Below are 20378 nucleotides of genomic sequence, written 5' to 3' on the forward strand. Positions count from 1 at the left end.
GCTCTTAGACCCTGAAATGACATGTTCTGCAGACGTACAAAACATCTTGTTAAACAGTTGTAGGACAACTACCAGACTCACATACATAAGTGGAGGCAATTCAATTCATGGTGCTGACACAAACAGACCAAATCCCTCTCAGCCCCTTTACCTCTTACTCTAGACTACTTGCTGGAAGTGAAACTGACTGGCATTTCCATGAGTTCCATTCGTGTTCATCTATCAGCTGTCAGGGCGTTCCATCATAAAGTAGATGGATTCCCTACTTTTATGCATCCATTCTCTAAACGCTTTCTTAAGGACCTCACTTGTTCCTGCCCAGATATTTGGAATCCCACCTCACCATGGGACCTCAACTTAGTCCTCCATGACCTCACCAGCCCTCCCTTTGAGCCCATGACTACAAGCTCCCTCCTACATCTTTCCATGAAGGTTGCATTCCTAGTGGCCATTACATCTGCCAGAAGGGTGGGAGAACTGGCAGCTTTCATTGCCAACCCACCTTACACAATCTTTTTTAAAGATAAAGTATCCCTGAGATCACATCCCAAGGTTCTACCTAAAGTTGTCTCATCCTTTCACCTCAACCAAACAATATACTTTCCAACATTTTTTCCTAAACTACACATGAACAAATGAACATCCAGATTACACACCCCGGATATTTGCAGGGCTATCACTTTCTGCACTGATAGAACAAAATCTTTCCGCAAATCTCCAAAACTGTTTCAATCATCAAACAATCAAATGGTAACGCCATTTCCAAACAATGTCTATCCAAATGGATATCAGACTGCATAAAACTGTGTTACCTCCAGCATGAACGACAACCCTCTGTGGGGATCTGCACACATTCTACGAGAGGCCTATCAGCCTCCATAGCATTTCTTAATAATATTCCCATCATTGAAATCTGTAGGACCGCAATCTGAGCCTCTCCACACACATTTACCCAACATTACACTTCGCAACAACATGAATCTTTCGATACTTTGTTCGGACATACTGTACTTTTCATCTGCTATGACTTCCGCTCCAAAGCGACCTCCTTCCACCAGAAGGCACTCCTCTGAAGTCACCTAAAGTGGAGCACCCACAGGGACATCACTCAAAGAAGAGAACATTACTCACCTCATGCATTAACAGAGGTTCTTTGAAATGTGAGTCCCTGTGGGTGCTCCATTACCCTCCCTCCTCCCCTCTGCTATCTGCATGGCTCCAATTGTAGGGTCAGTTCCAAAGGTAAGACAAGATACAACAAGTAAGGATAACAAACAAGAGAGGGAGGTTTAGAAGTAACAGTGAAAAGCACATGTAGTTATGTAGACTAGCTAAATGTACAATTTGATGTCATGAGTCTTTAATATATAAATATATTAATTATACCACAAATTTCTACTGGTCACCTGCCTATACGTTATTATTTAGTAACTAACTGTAGGAATCATGATAGGACTTGGTTTCAAGGAAAGGCTAGTGCTTAGAAAAATGCATGGTACTGATCTGCAAACAAAACACCTTCTTAAAATATTGTCTATACAGATCACTCTTGGGATGTGTCTATGACAGAATCTTCTAGAAAGTTTTAGCCATTGGAATTGTGTGGATGCTTCCTCATGGACCTGTTTGGACTTGTGATTATACAAGGAGGTCACTGCCCCTCAGTTTTGTACAGGCACTGCAACATCTAATTGCTTACACATTTATTTTGAATACTAAGAAACTGATAACCTTTTATCTGATGCTGGAGTAATCCATGATAGTTGCATACCAGAGTTCACAAACTGATCTTGAGTCTAACCGAATAAGTTAGATGAAACATGACTTTCATATATGAACTATTTAGAGCTAGAATATCCTGTTTATATCAGCCAAAACTTCCCAGTGGTCTAGGCTAAGCAAAAAGTGCAGAGAAGATGCATTATAAAAAAGCAGCTCTAAGAAATCTTATGTCCTATAGAGTGGACACTGAAAAGCACCTCAGTATTCTATTGTAAGAAATTATAGGGCCAAATTCAGAAGTGTTGTGTAATCGGTGTAATTTGTACATTGGTAAATTAGTATGAGACTAAAGGATTCTGTATTAATGTAACTTACACACTAATGAGCCCAGAATCAAGTGTAAAATGCACAAATTTAGATTCCCATCAATGTTAGACTTGCCTCTGAATTAAACATATGGTATTTTAAAACACTTTTTATATCTCCTAAAATTAGGCCTGCAAAGACCTGTTTTAACCTGTAATTAAAAGTTCAGTTTAAATTATACAAAATACATGGCCACACCACCCCAAATAAAGAAATTGCAATTAAACATATCAAACAAAAGAGGAAAAGATGCATAATAAAAGTTAGAAATACCCTGTAGTGCGGCTTTGCCGCGGTCCGTCCCTCAGCGGGGCTGTGGCGTATCCCACCGCCTCGCTCTAGCTTGCCGTCTGTGGGCTCTGCAATCGTGGGAAATAATGCACACTCGATTAGGGGCTCAGGCCCTTGGAGCGGGGCTGAGTCTATAGTCAAATGGCGGCCTAGGCCCTAGGTCAGGGTGGGGCGGCCAGCAAACAGTCAGAGATGCAGGCTCTTAGGCAGGGGCTGAGTCAGTAGTTCAAAAGTGGCCCAGGCCCTAGGTCAGGGCGGGGCAGCAGTCACACAGTCAGGCCCAGGCCCTTAAGCAGGGTCCAGGTCAGTAGTTCAATAGCAAAGCGCAGCCCAGGCCCTAGGTCAAAACGGGGCAGCAATCACACAGCGGCCCAGGCCCTTAAGCAGGAGCTGAGTCAATAGTTCAAATAGCAGCCCAGGCCCTATGTCAGGGTGGGGCAGCAAACAAACAGTCAGAGACTCAGGCCCTTAAGCAGGGGCTGAGTCCATAGTTCATGTAACAAAAGGTCCTAGCCTCTCCAGGCCAGGGAAAATGGGGAGTCTGCCACCCAAGGAGTGGGTGGCGGGGGGACGCAGGCCCTCCCACTCCACTGCGTCCCAGCCCGGGGCCCTAGCAGCGGCAGAAACTCGCTGCTGTCAGTGGGGATCCTGGCCGCAACACACTGACATAGGCTCTGGCCCTGCTGCGGCCAGACTGGGGTCGGCTGCCCCTGGGCCATTTCCACACTCCCCCTCGTAGGGTACCTGAGTGGTGGTAGCGTCGCCGGCGGTCTCGAGCACCATCAGTTCCTCTGGGTAAGTAGCGGATGGTAGGCTCGGCTCCTCCTCGGGGTAGCGGGCAAGAGGCAGGCTCAGCCAGTCCTCCTCGGGGTAACGAGCGCAGGGTAGGCCGGGCCAGTCCTCCCCGGGGTAATGTGTGAGGGGTAGGCTCGGCCCGCCCGGTGTGACCTCAGGCCAGCCACGGCCTTCTGCTGTCTCCCCAGAGGGAGCTCGGTCACAGACGTCTGGCCTCTCCGGTGGCTGGTTCCCAACCGAGCTCTGCCGGTGAGCTTTTATACTTTCAGGTCTGCACCGTGACCTCTAAGGGGCAGGCGCAGGACCCAGTGACTCTGCCCACGTTGGTGTTAGGGTAGGTCCGTCCCTCAGCGGGGCTGTGGGGTATCCCACTTCCTCGCTAAATACCCAAAGAAGGGAAGTTTGGTGGGGAAACAAAATAAGAAGAAATAAGCTCACACTCCAGTGTCCTTAGACAAATAAACTAAGCTAAGCAGACTTTTTTGTTTCCATCCACTAAGCAGCATAAATGCTTATAGGGACAAGCCTTAGGGAGCTGCAAGGAAATCTTTAGTAATATATTTTCTACCCCAGAGAGACTTATTTTGTGAAGTCTTTTATTTCGTAGGGTTTTTTTTTAAAGATTCTGCACTTTGTATATGTGCCATAATAGCACTAATATAGCACTTTGCATCTTTAAAGCACTGAATTGTGTTCAGTAGTAGGCAAAACAACATTTAAAAAAGCCTTAAAAGAAAATTGTTTTCCCACTGCAAAGAAAAATAGTGAGAGTGAAAAAACTGGATAACAGAGGGTTCTTGTGCCATGTGCTTCCAAAAAATTCAAGAGAGCAATGACTGTTGTGGACCATTACCCCTCCCCTTTACTCCCTCTCTGCTTGTTCAGAATTCCAAGGGTATGAAAGGGAGGGTCCCTTTTGTCTGCTGAAGGTACACACAAGCTTGAATTCGCTCAGTGCCCTAAATACTTCCCTCATCATCATCACCTCTTGTTTTTCTGCATTTTTGGGGATTATTTTTTTATTAGTTAGCTAGTCAGTTTAAAAAGAAAGCGAAGGGTGCTCATACGTCATGAGCATTGCCTGGGCCGTTGGAGTGTGGGAGAGCACTCTGAAATCTTAGTTGACAAGGGAAGTTCTTTAGGCCCCGTCAACTAAGGGCAGGTGTATACTACTGCGTAAATCAATCTAATGTGCATCACTCAGGAGTGTGAAAAAGATACACCCCTGAGTGATGCACGTTTCAGTGACCTAAACACTGTCCGCACTGATGCTATATCGGTGGGAGATGCTCCCTTGTGGATTTAGCTTCCATCTCTTGCGGAGGTGGAATAATTATGCCAACGGGAGAGCACTCTTCCATCAGTAAAGAGCGTCTTCACCAGATGCACTACAGCAGTACAGCTGCACTGATGTAACCCTTCCCATGTAGATCTACCCTAAGTCTAACACTGTGTTAGTTCAGCATTGACTCTCTGTTTGTTAAAAAGGCATTCAGGTGCTCAGTCTACAGAGTTCCTTGAGCAAGTATAAATAATATTCAAAGGTGGTACTCTCAGAGAACTACAGTGAGTAACTTTTCTATCTCAAAATCCATTTTACAGTAACAATTTAACTGTGATGTACAAAATATATTTATGAATTCTTGGCATATATGTAATTAATCATATATTTTTATATTCCAGGATGTGCATATCTTAGTGATGAATTTGAATGTTTGTCAGTGTCTTAAATTCATTAATACCTTACTTTTAAGCAATTTTTTTGTATGAGAATTTCCTAGTTTTAGAATAAAGATTTTGAATTTAGTTCTGTTTTTACAAACAAACTAGCTTCTACTGTAGCCATTTAAGCAGTTGAATACTTAAAATTTTCAACTCATAGAAGCATTAAGCTCACTGAAATGGCAATGCTAGAAATTAGCTTGCTAGTAGAAGTAGAAAATGTTTAGGAGCTCCACAGATTCAATATTTACCCCTTGATCCTGATGTCCCCTTTTTGTGGACTTTTACGTCTACCTAGTGGAGTTAGGAATTAATGACTTCATTAGATAGGCACCTTCTCATGCATTTCTCCTTTTTCCTGGCTGCTCTGTACACTCTGTGGTCCAATCCACAGCTTCCTACTCATTTCCCATAGTGTTGGTTATAAGCCAGGTCAAAGCTTCTTTTAGGGACAAATCAGGGTAGCTGAGACCAAGCTGGCTGAAATCTGTTTGGTAGCAAATCTGGGGCTTGGCATTGTGGCTGTAGGATGGGACCCCTCAGCTTAGGGTTTGGATTGGCCAAGGAGGAGGGCTCTAGAGATAGATAAGTAGAGATTTGTGCTTTCTCTCAGACTTTATGTATTCAATGAAGAGAGCCTTCTCTAGTCAGGGCTTGAAGATTTTCATTGTCTCCAAGCTCTAATTGGTTCACATGAAATCCTTTGAAGTCAAGGGGAAAAAGCTGGACCTTCAGTTTAAAGCTATGTCTGCTGAGTGTGAAAAGTTTTTCAGAGTAGCCCCATGCCCTGGTCCAGCCCCATTCTGTAGTCCTTCAGCAGGTCTCCAGTTCTGCGTCCGCACAATCATGCTGTATCCACAAAGGCATCCCTGTTCCTTGCTGATTTTTCCAGCCTTGAAGCCACAGACAGCCTTGCTCTCCAGCTCAGCTCTAAGCTGCCCTTCACCCTGGCTCCTTCCATGACCCTTAAGACCAATGCTACTTCCCTACTAAGATTTGAAAATACTTACCCCAAAATCATTCTCAGAGCTGGGACTCCCCTGCTGTTATAGTATATAGCAGGGGTCTTAAACTCAAATGACCACAAGGGCCACATGAGGTCTAGTGCATTGTCCCGAGGGCCGTATCACTGATACTCCCACCCTCACTGCCCCAGGCCCTGCCCCTACTCCACCCCTTCCATGAGGCCCTGCCGCTGCCCCACCTCTTTCTACCCCTTCCCTGCCCCTTTCCACCCCCTTCCCCAAAGTCCCCACCCCAACGCTGCCCCTTCCCTGTCACCAGGGTGTGACAGGGTCTCAGGGCAGGGAGTTGAGGTGTAGGAGGTGTGCAGGGTGCAGCAGGGAGTTGGGTGCAGGAGGGGTGTGGGGTGCGGCAGGGGGCTCAAGGCAGGGAGTTGGGGTGTGGGAGGGGCGTGGGGTGCTGCAGGGGGCTCGGGGCAGGGAGTTGGGATGCAGGAGGGATGCAGGATGCAAGCTCCGGCCCAGCGCTACTTACCTAGAGCGGCTCCGGGGCGGCAGCGGCGCACACTGGGGCCAGGGCAGGCTCCTGACCCCGCTCTGCTCCAGGAAGCAGCCGGAACCATAGCCCCTGGGGGAGTGAGGGTGGGCACAAGGCTCCGCTGCTGCTCCTTCAGTTACCTGCCACGAAGCTCCCATTGGCTGTGGTTCCCTGTTCCTGGCCAAGAGGAGTTGCAGGGGTCGGTACCTTGAAGCAAGGCAACACAGGAGCCTTGTGCCTCCTCCCCTCCAGCCCGAAGGGACGTGCTTCCAGTCACTTAAGGGAGCGACGTGGGGCTCATGGCCCCGCAGGGGGCAATCCGCCCCTGGCCTGTAGTTTGCCCACCCCTGGGGGCTCAGGGAGCTTGGCAGGCCACATAGAAGAGCCCCGCAGGCCACGTGTTTGAGACCCCTGGTATATGGCAAGTCAATAGTAGGCAGAGCAGGGAATTTGTAGGCTTGGATAGCATTAAGGAAGTCAGTGTGATGGACTGGCTAGAGGCTGTTGTTGTAGAATGGGGATGGAGCTAAGGAGCAGGGATTTTTTTGGAGGCTGGAGCTAGTCAACCTGTGGAACGCTTTGCCAGAGGAGATTGTGAAAGCAAGAGTATAACAGGGTTCAAAAAAGAACTGGATAAATTCATGGAGGATAGGTCCATCAATGGCTATTAGCCAGGATGGGCAGGTCTGGGGTCCCTAGCCTCTGTTTGCCAGAAGCTGGGAATGAGTGACAGGGAATGGATCACTTGATGATTACCTGTTCATTCCCTCTGCGGCACCTGGCATTGACCACTGTCAAAAGACAGGATACTGGGTTAGATGGACCTTTGGTCTGACCCAGTAAGGCCAGTCTTATGATTGGGTGATAACTGGAGGAATGGAGCAAGGCTGGTAGCTGGAGCCAGGAAGCAGGGCTCATCTGAAGGTTAAAGAGCAAGAAAGAGAGTCCAGCAGGGAAGAGGGGCCTTATATTGCAGACAGTGAAGCAACTAAAGTTTGCATTTACAATTTTAAATGCTTCAATTCTTAAATGGCTGTGCTGCAGCCAGTAGAGAGGAAGGATGATCTAGTGGTTATGGTAGTGGCCTAGGACCATGGAGATCTGGGTTCAAATCCTTTATTGTTATCTCTGTGCCTGAGTTCCCCATCTGTAAAATGGGGACAATAGCGCTTGCCCTACCTCAGAAGGGTGTTCTGAGGATAAATATATTAAAGATTGTGTGGCACTCAGATACTATGGTAATGGGGGCCATAATAAGTACCAGAGAGAGGTTAATGACAAGAGGGTATCTCTTGGTGTAAACAGAAGCAGTTATAAGTAATATAAATAACTTTATTTTTTATTTTTTAAACTCCCTTTTATATTGAATTTTTTGTACATATACTTAATTTCAGCTGTTAAGGCCAAGGAATTTGTAAGTTAGAGGGATCTGAGAAAAAAAATTGAGTAGATGCACATTTCAAAAGAAGGTAATTTGAAATGACTTCAGATTCCAGAAGTGATAACCAGAAAATTAACCATAGGGGAAACTGGCATAAGTTTTCTGATCATATATCTAATTTTCAGACCTGACTACGGGATTTAGTCACCTTTGTAATTGCACATCTCAGTACTATGGAGCTGCCAACAACACCTCCATATGTTCACATTTATATATTAGTCTTTACAGAATCTGTCATCTCCATCCGATATGTTCTGTGGAGCAAAACAAATGCACTAATAGTCTGACCATACACCTCACTTTCCTGAAACATGAACAATTATTTTTTAAACAATGAAACCTAATTGTTTGCCTAAGTCTAGGTATGCTTTATCTTACCTGAGCATGGGGGTAGGGGATAAACTAGATGACTTCTTCAGGTCCCTTCCAGCTCTATATTTCTATGATTTTAATAAGCATTTCAGTTAAATCATTACTGGTGCTAGCCCATTGGGGGCCTTAAGCAGAAATATTTCCCCCTGATTACACAGAACACATACTAATAATTAATATGGAGCCCCCTTAAGCTACTTGGGGCCCTAAGCAATTGCTTAGTCTGCTTATGCCTAGTGCCGGCTCTGAGTTAAATTCAGTTAACTTAAAAAAGTTAATTAAGGGTTTCTGAATCAGCATTGGCTTTTAAGATATTGGAGACTCTCAGTGAAGTTAGTCTGGAGCTAGTGGATTAAGTTTCAGTCTACTCCTGTATTTGTTTGTAACGAAGCTGCATCTGTTCATCATGACAGTGAATTATCACATTTTGTGTTGTAATGGCACCTAAAGAAGCAAGTCCTTTTAAATACTCATCAGGTTGGGCAGATGAAAATTTGGGATTGTTGCATTAATTTTGAGAACACTTCTCCCCTTTAGACTTTGGATATTGCAGATACATAGGACCAGTCTCCTACCAAATCCGTATCTCCTACATTTTTTATCCATAACTCTTTTAAGTCATACCTAAAGTGAGCACCTTATGTGTAGCGTTTGTTATAGATTTATTTCTGCCTAATCGCTCTCATAGAAATTCTAAGGAAAAAATGTCACAATTGGAACAATTAGACTACAGATGGTACAAACTAAGGAATAAAATAGTTGGTTTCAAAGTATTATGCCTTCTGGTTTTAGGTAGCAGTGATGGTTCAGAACTTAGTGAAGAGACTTCATGGCCAGCATTTGAAAGGTAAGAAAAACTGCTACAGCTAAACCTATATCTCCAACTCCATTCAGACCTCACTAGTTTAAACCTATCACTCAACTCTTTGCAAATGAAGTGTAATGTTAGTGGTGTGCAGGACTCAATTATGTAATAAACTGGGTAACAGCAATTGCTTCTAGAGTACGGTGTACCCTTTAGGTTCTTGTCAAGCCAGTTTAGGGGGCAGCAGCTTCTGGTTATCAGCTAACAGAGAGCTTTGTCACCGTAATGGCTTATTTCTCAACTTTGTCTCCTGAATTAACTGGACCACCACCAAACCCCGACAGATTTCCTTTTCATGAATACCGGCATCTCCTGTTCAGTATCCTAAACATTGTTTGCCTCTCCTGTTTCAACATCTTCACTAGCCCTCAGACCTCCTCTATGTATCTCTTCTATTCCTGGCTCCCTGCATTCCTACCAAAGTCCTGCTGCTCTGGCTGCTCCTTACTCTGCTGCCTGCTCTCTCCTATTCCCCCACTCTATCTCCTGATTACTCCTCTGTCCGCTAATCCTGAAGCAATCCCAGCTATCACGACCTATCCTATCTAATGTAGACTTTTTTTATATCATGCTCATTACCATAGTATATGAACACTATCCAGGTGTCATTGACGTCTGTAATCCAACCCCCTAAGTATTCAAAAGTAAGATGAGGTGTTAAATAATAACAGTTGAAAATACTAAAAATTGGAAACCTAATGTTTTCCTGCAAGCTATTAAGTTGAATCATGAATAAAGTGTACTGAGCCCACTGCCTATTCACTGAACAGTCTGCTGGTAACATGGATTATAATTCTCTCTTTCATATTCAGGGAACTCATCAATCTGGAAACTGTGGGGTAACCATGCCCACCTGTATGGATGGAGACATGGATAGAAATTTTGGCCTAAGGACTTTGTTTATAGCCAGGAAATGTATCCCTTCCCAGTATTCTGCCTTTGTCTTGTAGAAACAGTTCAGATTGTACAAGTTCCTTATGGAGAGAGATTTAAGTTGTGCTTTGTACCAAAGGTGAACTCTTCAATACCATCTCTTCCTATAAAATCTGTTATTTCCATGGAAGGAGCCCCTAAGCATCCAGTGGATGAAAAGCTAGAACAGTCTCTTCAGAGTAGCAGACTACTCCTTGGCTACCCTGCATGCAGCTATAGCATACAGCATCATTTAGAGATCCCTGAAGTGCTCAAGTCATCTGTATTGATATTTAAACAGAAATAAATTCAGAAAAAAGAGGATCTGGAACTTGCATATAACCCATTCCTATATGTGATGCAGCTTGTGATATCACAAGGTTTTCTTTCTGCTCTTCCTGCTTTATTCTACCTGGCAAGAGTGGAGCAAGGTCCTGAGATGTGGGTATCATATTGAGTGTCCATTTGATTTGAGTTCCCTTTGATGGCCAAAAATTATATGGGTAAGCCTTAGATACAGTGGTGAAAGAAGCCATGGATCTGAGTAAGCTTCCTCTGGCCCAAGGAAGACACACATTTCTTCCTCAAGGGCAAAAAATTTAGGATTAGTTCTTATGTTTTGCTAGAATCTTTCTTGTCTCCAAAGGAAAAGAGTACTTCTCATGGCCCTTATCTCAAGAATCCAGAAGAAAGCAGGTTATCTCCAGTCCCTCTCCCAATAAATAATGAGAATTGAATGGATCAGACTCACTGCCCAATTGGGAGCATGTTGAAAGGTTTGCTGCAGGTCTGGGCTGGAACTATCCAGGACAAATGGGTGTGTGACTGAGCATCATGGCTACCTCAGAGAATTTTTCGTCCTGCATTCATCACCAAATTCCACATCCTTTTGATGCTTCCCTTAGTCCTGACCAAAGAGCAAGCTTTTTTGGACCCTATTTGATGTAACCTCTTTTTGAGGATATTTTCTCTTGTCCCATCCCGGGAAAGGGGCATAGATTCTTTATGGACAGTGGGAACATGTATGAGACTTTCATAGTTATACCTTATGTCTTTCAATCACTGAGATGGTGAAGCAAAGCTAGGAACTTGATGGGGGATGCTTTGACTGACATGCCTAAAATTAAAGGTCACTGTGATGCTTGCCTGCAAAGTTGGAAAGTTATACAGTAGAGCTCCATTCTTGTTAAGGAAAAAGGTCCCTTTGTGAATAGAGGAGAAGCATCAATTAGTTGGAATTGCTAGCCATTAGCAAAACCATGACCCACCAAATGTCCTTCATGACTACCACCTCCATTCTGGTTCAGAGCCAGGGAGTGCGAACTGAAAGCTGGTATCCTTCAGTTTATTTTACAGAGTCAGGGGAGTCAGCAGATCAACGTATTTGCTTCAAGCAACAAGAAATTGTACTTTTTCTATCTGAAGCAGTGGGAGAGCAGGATATGGAAGATAAATTATTCTAATTCAAGTGGACATACCATCTTATGTACACCTATTCTTTTTCCTTTCCTGGCTTAGGTAACCAGAAAATTCAAAAGGGATGGGGCCTGAGTCCTCTTCCTTGTTTGCTTATCAAATACGGTTTTTGCTGAAAAAGGCCCTCTGTGGAGGTTACCTATTTCCAGAGACTTGGTAATGCAATGATTAATATGTTTCAAGGCTCAGAAGTTCAAACTGGCAGTCTGGAACTTAATAGTAAGCTTTAAAAACTTTGGGATCTGGATCAGCTAGTCAAGATCTTCTTGTGGTCCAGAAAGGATCTGCTGTGTTTTAAAAGGTTTGTATGTTGAACATGGTCTCACTTCAAAATCAATGTCAGTCAAAACCTGTCTTAGCTACTTACTTGGTAGATTCACTAAAACTAGCCTAAGGGTGTTAGATGCCTAATTTCCTTGGGCACTTTTGGAACTTCCTTGGTATCTTACTTGTAACTGCAGTAAGAGCCCTCTGCTTATCTATGAGGAAAAGTTAGTTTTTTACCCTCCTATCCCTTGATTCACTAAATTACTCCTGGGTTAGTTCTGTGACACTGCACATACACAGAATTTATATCCCCTTCAGATTTCTTTGCTTCCCCACAGAAAAATAACTTTGTGACAGGGAATCAAAAGGAAGACACGACAGCAGTCATGCAACCCTCCAGCAGTATGACCCTCCGGCAGGGGCAGAACTGGGGAAGACCTGGCTGATGGCTCCTACCCTGCTCCAGGCTCAGTTGCTAGTCCCAGCTGGGCTGTGAAGGATGGGACTTCCTGTTCCCCTGCACAGCATCTGGGGCTGGGTCAGATCCACCCCTAGATTTCTCCCCCAGCTGCAGGAAGCTCTGCAAACTCCCTCCCCCCTGTTTCCTGCACCCATCACTCCTCAGCTGCAGGGGCAAGGATCCCTGTACAGGGAACTGCTCCCGCATCTGCCCAACTCCCATGCATCCAGGCCCCCTCATACTCAGACTCTCTAATCAAGTCTCACCCCTCTGCACTAAGAACCCCCCCCCACAATGAGCCCCACTCCCCCTACACCTAGACCACCCCAACGAGCCACCTGCACCTGGATCTCCACCCCACCAAGCCCCAACCAAATGCACCTGGATCCTCACACCACTGCGCCCCACTCTCTTAGCATCTGCCCCCCCATCCCTCCCTGCTGAGCTCTATCCCCACCACACTCAGACGAAAACCAACCCCCACCCTCTGGCTGAGTCCCAGCCACCTTCACCTGGACTCCCCTGCAGATTTCCATTACCATTGCTCTCAGAAACCCCCAACAATCCCCTGTGCATCCGAATCCTCCACTGAGCTGCCCACACACAGATTGCCCCACACGCAACCCTCTGAACCCACACCTGTCTCCCTAAACTAAAGCCCTTCCACACTTGGATCCTGCCTTGCTGAGCCTGCCTGCCCACACCTGGTGTACCTGGCATGGAGGGTCAGGGCCCTGGGGTGTTTCTGGGGCAGGCCTGGACCTTGCACTGTGTCATGGTTGAGTGCAGCCTCACCGCTGAGTCCATGTCTGGAGGAATGGGGGGGCGCTGGACAGTGATCTCCCACTTCTGTGCAGCCAGTGTCCTGTGCTCCGCAGTGCCATGCTGGAGCCTCCATATTTATTTGACAAATAAAATTAGCAGAATTTTAAAATGTGTGCAGAATTTTTATTTTTGGTGCAGAATTTTTAATTTTTTGGCACAGAATGCCCTCAGGAGTAACTAAAACATGGTCAGAATTACATCTTTCAATTAAAGCTTCTGCAGCCCCAGCTGGGAGCTCAACTTAGTACAGAGAGAGTTGATGCAACAGCCCTTTGAACTAATGACTATGACCTTGTTGTCTTTTCTTGTCAGTTGTCAATACATTGTTGTCATTACTTCTTCAAGGATGGCCAGTGAATTCAATGCCTTATCATTAATAATTTTTTCTTTATTTTGTTTATTTTGATTTTTACTCAAGATTGTGTCTCCTTACCATTTAAATTGGTATATTTGACTCCCTTTATTTCCCCCAATCCTTCCCATCCTAATGAAATAAAGTAGCATTGTCTGGATGTCTGCCAAGATATTATTCTACTCCGGCAGAGCAAGATCAAAAGCCACAATCTTTCAGTAAGTCTAAGCAGGATTGTAAAATTGCATAGCTGAGCAGGTGAAACGCCTCGATTTAGTTTGAACTAATTCTGTAAAATCTCTTTCTATTTCATGGAAGAGGGAAATACAGCTTTTTATGGGAAACACTGCAAAATGACAACCTGGCATCTTTTCATTCATTTATAAAACACAGTTCAATGTGTTCATCATCTTCAGCTGCTCGCTTTGGTTGTAGTATCTTGCAGATTGCCATCCTCGATTGATCGCTGTTTGACTTTCCCTCCCTCCCTCTTCTGAGTTCCTGATTGCTCTCTAATTCCTAATATTCCATTTCCAGACTGATGGATTTCTTGTGTATGAAAATGAGACAATGTTGTCCTTATCTACAATTTGTTGTTTTATGGCAAGGAATTGATCAGTCTGGATTTTCTCTCCCTCATAGTGACAGCCATATTTAGGTTGCCTAAGGCTTTCCATTATAAAAAGCTCTTGTGACTTTTTTTTTGTGAAGTGCTAACTCTCTTCTTGTTTGAAGCAGGCTTTTGAAGCTCTTCAGAGAGAAAGCCTTCATGCTAGAGAAGTGCCTTTTCTGTGTTGCTTGAAATTCTGTTCAGTTTTGGCTAAGATATAAACCAGATCTAATCATCATTTCTCCTCAATCATACTGTCAGCAAAATTTTGTCAGTGTGTTCCCTCCACTGGGAGGTTGTATCCCAGCATGTAGATAGACCAATGGGCTGTCATCTCAAGTGCTGGTGGGCATATTTACCAAATATAGTTTTTATCCAGATTGATTGATTCCTTGTTATGCAAAGACAAATTTAAAGATTAGAACAAAGCTTATTTCCATCATTTACATGGAAGATAGATGCAAGTCATAAACCTCTCATCTATATATGTTGATGCAACAGTTGTATTTAATTTTTTAAAATTGTAAGTATAAAACTTTAGCTGTCTAAATCATTAGAGTTTCTTAGAAATTAAAAAAAAATCTGACCTTATTGAATTTTGCAAATTCAAAGATACCTAGGTTGCTGAAGGGCAGAGATTAATTATTTAGAAAACAGTTTCCTTGGGAGAAAGAATAGGGTGGAAATGTATACTTATAATACATTTATGGTGAGGATTCTTATTACAGCATATTAAATTATTTGAGTTGGTAAGAGAGTGTAAACTTTATATTTTGTTTTAACCTTTTTGATATTACTGTTTTTTCTTCAATACTGCTATTAATTAATCAACATATCACCATTGACTTCAGTGGAGTTACATCAATTTACACTAGCTATGGATCTGACCTTATATAACCAGCTTTGAATCAGGCACAGAATAATATTCAAAAGATAAGTTTAGAAACTAAGTGCTGGAATTGGGTAGCAGTACTGAAAACAGCAGTAGCGAAGGGTTCAAAAATTTAAAACTTCTTATGTAACGTTTTATACTCCCTTTAAACTGACACATTGAGATGTTACAGGTTTGCTGCCTCTTAGAGCTTAAATAATTTGCATTTGATCTTGGAACCATAATATAATAAGCCACAAGATTTTGCTTTGTTGACTTTTCCCAGACAATAAAGGTGTATCCAAGCAAAGTATCTGTTTGTTTGTTTTTTTAATGTATAGTATTTTAAATAGATATTGTCTCATAGCAGACTGTATGTGATTTTCCTTGGCTTCAGTGATTGATTTGGAAATGGTGCCAGTACTCAGGACTGAGTTAAGAAGTCTTTGTATTCCTCACACAGTTGCTTGTGTGCCTGTTTCTAAGTTTAGGGGCCTTATTGCCCTTTGCTTCTTGTCACAGAGTCTGTAGCAGTATCTATAGTCAGCATTAAAGGCAGCTGTTTGCAACCTAGTTCCTTATAGTATTTTCATTTTTATTTTGTGAGTTAAAAGAAGCTTTTCTTTTCTGAAAACCCATTAATTGAGATGACAATAAAAATACCCCAGTGTTATGAGCACTAACATCAAGAACATCTGTTCAAATAAGAAATGTAGATTTTGAAATCTACAACTGCATGTTTTTTTCTAATGAAATCATCCACTACTGCTTATTGTAGGAGTGGTAGTTATGTGGCACAAGAGAGACTTTATTACACTATTCTAGCAAATTATGCTGCTTGTGTGGATAAAAGTGTATGTAATATATACAATTTATAATGGAATCCAACAGGAACAGATTATACCATTCTCTCGGTCCGGTGACAAGAGTGGCACGAAATGGCTATCGAGGCCACATGAAGGCCAGCAGGTACAATAATCCCCTGCATCCAGGGGTCACAGATTTTTCTTCTGGTGTTGGTGACTGGCTCAATAATTAAGTGGGTGTCCTCTGACATTTCTGATCTTTCTAACTTTCAAGGCAAAATTAAGGTAGCGACTTATCCTTAAAACAGAAAATTTCTCTTCTGTGATTTGATCTATTTCATCATACAGGCTCTGGCTCATTCTGTTCTGCCTATCCAGTTTCTAAATACTATATCTCTACATCAAGACATTAAAGATGCTTTACTATAGGTAGCTTTTTAACAGTGCAACACTATGTGGTGGTGGTAGAAACCACGTTGGCCACAAAGCGTGCGACTTGTGCTTGAGACTGCGTCCAAGGTGTTTTCTTTGTTAATAATTCTTCATTGAACTTGCCTTTAAAAAATGGCTGACTTGGTTAAATTGCAAGTCATGCATTAAAATTGGCCCTCTGTGTGGCCAGACTCATTCTAAATAGCACTATATATAAAACTGCATGCTCACTCAGCTTTTCATTCTGTCTAATTAAATTACAACTCTCTCTGCAGCAGTGTGGTACTGGAGTTGTAAAAGGGAAGAGAATAACTCTTAAATATTAATGAGTAGCAAGCATTGCGTGTAATTGAATTAAATTCATGTTCATGTCAGTGTCTGAATTTGTCAGTATATCACTGTCAATTAGTAGGTGTAGTGAAAATGTTTGCCAGATTTCTGAGTTATTTTGCATATGCGTAACTGTTGTGATGGGTTAATGGATTAATTCTGATTTACTTCAACAGACATGTCAGAAATCTGTAGTTTCTCAGCATATTTCTAGAAAGCTGATGCATACACCAATTTAATTATGTAAACTGGTTGATATAAACTGAAATTATCCCTGTTGTGAAAATAAGAATCTTTCCTGTTTTAAAATAATTTGTAAGCCAGTCGCTCACTTTTAATAAAGTTTGGTTTCCTTTTCACCATACCAGGCATCTGTTTTTGCCATATTCTTTTTGGGCACAATTTAGATTGATAGGGAATTAACAGCGCACCAACTGCATTGTAACACACACAATTTACTGCTGTAGGCCAGGTTTTCTGCTCTCTATTATTGATGTCCTTTACTGCTCTCAAATATCTTATAATTAAATTGTGCATGTTTTGTTGAGCTTTTGCTGTGGATTTTTTATTTTATTTTTTGTAATTTGGCTGACTCAAATGATTCTAATAAAAAATCCAGTTTTTCCCACTAGCACTTAGGAAAAGATTCTAATAAAATATTGCAACAATGATACAGCATTACTTGTTCAGGGGGTAGTGACAAATCTATGATTACTTACCAGTTAGACTTTGTTGAAATACAGCTGTATCCTAAGCTTTGGGAAGTGCATTTTAAAATCATGAACCACCTTCTGGCTTCATTAGTTTGTTATTCTTCTGCAGCATGGCGACGAATCACGTGCAGGTTTAAACTAGAGTAAATGGTGGATTCTCTGTAACTTGAAGTCTTTAAATCATGATTTAAGAACTTAATTAACTCAGCTAGAGCTTGGAGTCTATTACAGGAGTGGGTGGGTGAGGGTCTGTGGCCTGCAATGTGCAAGAATCAGACTAGATGATCATAATGGTCCCTTCTGACTGTAAAATCTGAGTCACAGGTTATGTCTGCACTACTCCTTATGTCACTCGGGTGTGAATAAGCCACCACCACCCCCCAGTGACATAAGTTACACTGAGCTAGGAGTTGGTGTGGACAGTACTATGTTGGCAGAAGAGTTTCTCCTATCAATATAGCTACCACTGCTCATTAGGAGATTAATTAAATTGATGAGAGAATGCTCTCATGTCAGCTTAGAGTGTCTACACTGGAGCTTACAGTGGCGCAGCTGTACTGATGTAGCTGCGCCATTATAAGCTTTCTAATGTAGCCATAGCCTGAGTAATCATTTACTTTTGCTTGTGACTGTAAATTCCTTAAGAGCAATCCCTTATAGCCACCAAAGTCTTTTTTCCATGATGAAGTCTAATAAATAAAATGTCAGCATTTCTAAATTAAAGTGCAGATGTTTACATTATGTTTGGGTAATGACTGGAGTACTGCTTTGGCAAAAGGATATTTATATATTTTTCACACTGTTTTCTCACATGCTTCTTGTAGTTCTGCAGAATCTGAAGATTTGGCTGTTCATTTGTATCCAGGAGCAGTTACTATTCAAGGTGTTCTCAGGAGGAAGACTTTATTGAAGGAAGGCAAAAAGCCTACTGTAAGACTACCGTAAACCATTTTTCCTCTTTCTCTATTTTAAAATGATATCTTTAAAACAGAACAAAGCTACTTGGTTAAAATCCGGAAGCCTTTGCTCACTATTTGCTCAGTCCTTACTGAAACACAACTCTTGCTAAAATCGGTAGGAATTATGATCAAGTAGGAACTGACTAAAAAGTGAGTAAAGACTTCAGTATTTGATACCTTATATATTTGCCACTTACAAAGGCTCCCGCTCCTAGATTTGATTTTCTGGAATTCATGTGATTTGTCTAAATCAGGGAATTACTGTTACGGAAGTTGATCTTCTGTGTTCCTTCAAAAGTATTCCATTAATCCTAAATTGTTAACATTTTTGCACTTGCATAAACTGTATAACTTATAAATACGTTTAACTTACCGTAGTATAACTTACTATCTATCCATATCCACCACTACAAGAAAACAAATCAAAATACCTTTAGAGGGCAAGAGCCTGGCAACTATTGATATTAAACAGAAATATTATTAAAATATTAGTGTTGATATGTCTATAGACACAAGAGAATTCACATTTACAGCCTGTTCAGTTTTATTGCCTCTTCCTTGCATACACAGTCTATAACTTCATACATTGTTGAGACAACTCTACCAGGGCCGACTTTATGAACAGCAGAGCCCAATTCGAATACCCAGCAGCGGTCCGGGGCTTGGGCAGCACTTTGGCGGGGGGGGGGGGTCCGCTCCGGGGCTTCCATGGCACCGAAGGACCCCACCCGCCACCGATATGCCGCCGAAGACCCCCCCCCACACACACACACACACTGCCACCAAAGACCTCGAGCGGATTCCCTCCCCCACCCCCTCCTTAGGCATGAGATCCGATTCTGGGGAATCTACAATGCTTGAATTAAATAAAACTGGATATATTAAGGAGGAAATAGCATCCTTCTCTGAACTTCTTTGCTTTAAACTATAATGGTAACACACCGTTAATTATATTTATGTATGTAATAATTATATTGATAACTGCCAGACACCCCCAAGCCAAAGCACTTGGAATGCTGCACGATAAGGTACAATACAGGGAACCCATGCTTCAGTTGAATACATGTGGATGGACCATTGTGTCTGTACCATTGTTTCAAGTGCCAGCCTGTGCAGATACAATTGCAAGATCTAGGACCTTAATGTTTCTTGATTTAGCAAATAAGTATTTCTCCAGAAGTAACATATCTATCAGATTATTGTAAGTTTACACCACAAAATTCTTTGGATTTTATTTACATTTTTAGACCTACATATTTTTCTCCTTAATCCAAGTAGGTTTTTCAAACTTCATCTCCCAAAAAATGTTCTGTTGTTGGAAGATGTCTTTATCTTTCCTTTTAGTAACTAGAATGTCAATTTTGCTGCCATTCATATCCAACTGGACTGTGGAAGTGCTAACTATTTCTTTCCCTTTCCCTCCCTAACTGTTGAACTGATCCGAAGAATGAACAGACTAAGCAACCTGGAGTACAAAATGTCATTATTCCTACTCATTTATTGCTAGATCTTTGATGATGTAAACTGGCATAGTTCCATTGACTGAGGGAGCTATCCCAATATATACCAGCTGAGAATCTGTCCCTTATAGATTATTTCTGTATTTTGACGTATTTTGTCTATAAATGTGATCCCTTGGATATCACAAGCACAAATATCATATCTATTTCTATACTTCTCATTTATTTGCAAGCCCAGTCTATCTTAAATGTCCCTGTTCTAATATATTAATTTGTGCATGTGTTCAACTAATTAAAAGTATTGGAAATTATATTGCAATGTAAATATTTCAACTTTATTTGCTCTGAGTTTATTCATTTTATATATTAAAAATACCAAAATGTCCTTGTTTGCTAAATCTATTGATGTTAACGAGTGTGTGCAGAGCATCACAATGGGTCTTTTAAAACTGCTCTGATTTGTCAACAAATAGCGTATTCTGCTTAAATATTTCATATACTACAATATTTTGGTACATAATAAATTCAGAGAAATAAGATAATTGACCATTTAAAAAAAGATTCATTATGTATTATTAATTATTAAAATATAGTATGAATGTATGCAAATTAAAGAGTAAATGCTTGCAGCACTTCTTTAAAATCATCTTGATGTATAGTTCCACAAGAAGAAGAAAAGCATCTGTCCTTTAATAATTAGAGGTTTATGATGCCTGGCAGAAAGGTGTTGTTATGCTGATATTGTATAGTAAATAATATTGCTTTTTGTTAATATTGCTTCTATCAGCAGCTGGTTTGGAAATTTATTTTTATTTAAACATGGTAATTTTA

At 41.9% G+C, this 20378-nt stretch overlaps 1 protein-coding gene across 6 annotated transcripts in view; it reads left to right on the top strand.

The window, feature by feature from the left end:
* RALGPS2 (Ral GEF with PH domain and SH3 binding motif 2) overlaps positions 1 to 20378 on the top strand; it is a 283620-nt gene that overhangs the window by 236248 nt on the left and 26994 nt on the right. For 5 of the 6 annotated variants that reach the window (XM_050963225.1, XM_050963224.1, XM_050963223.1 and 2 more), the window contains 3 exons: positions 9002 to 9056; positions 15739 to 15816; positions 17953 to 18058. In XM_050963225.1, coding sequence (XP_050819182.1) covers positions 9002 to 9056; positions 15739 to 15816; positions 17953 to 18058 — 239 coding nt within the window. The remainder of the gene's footprint in view (positions 1 to 9001; positions 9057 to 15738; positions 15817 to 17952; positions 18059 to 20378) is intronic. The other variant, XM_050963229.1, reaches the window with a different exon arrangement.

The sequence above is a fragment of the Gopherus flavomarginatus genome, chromosome 7 (assembly GCF_025201925.1).
Source record: "Gopherus flavomarginatus isolate rGopFla2 chromosome 7, rGopFla2.mat.asm, whole genome shotgun sequence".
Lineage (NCBI taxonomy): Eukaryota > Metazoa > Chordata > Testudines > Testudinidae > Gopherus > Gopherus flavomarginatus.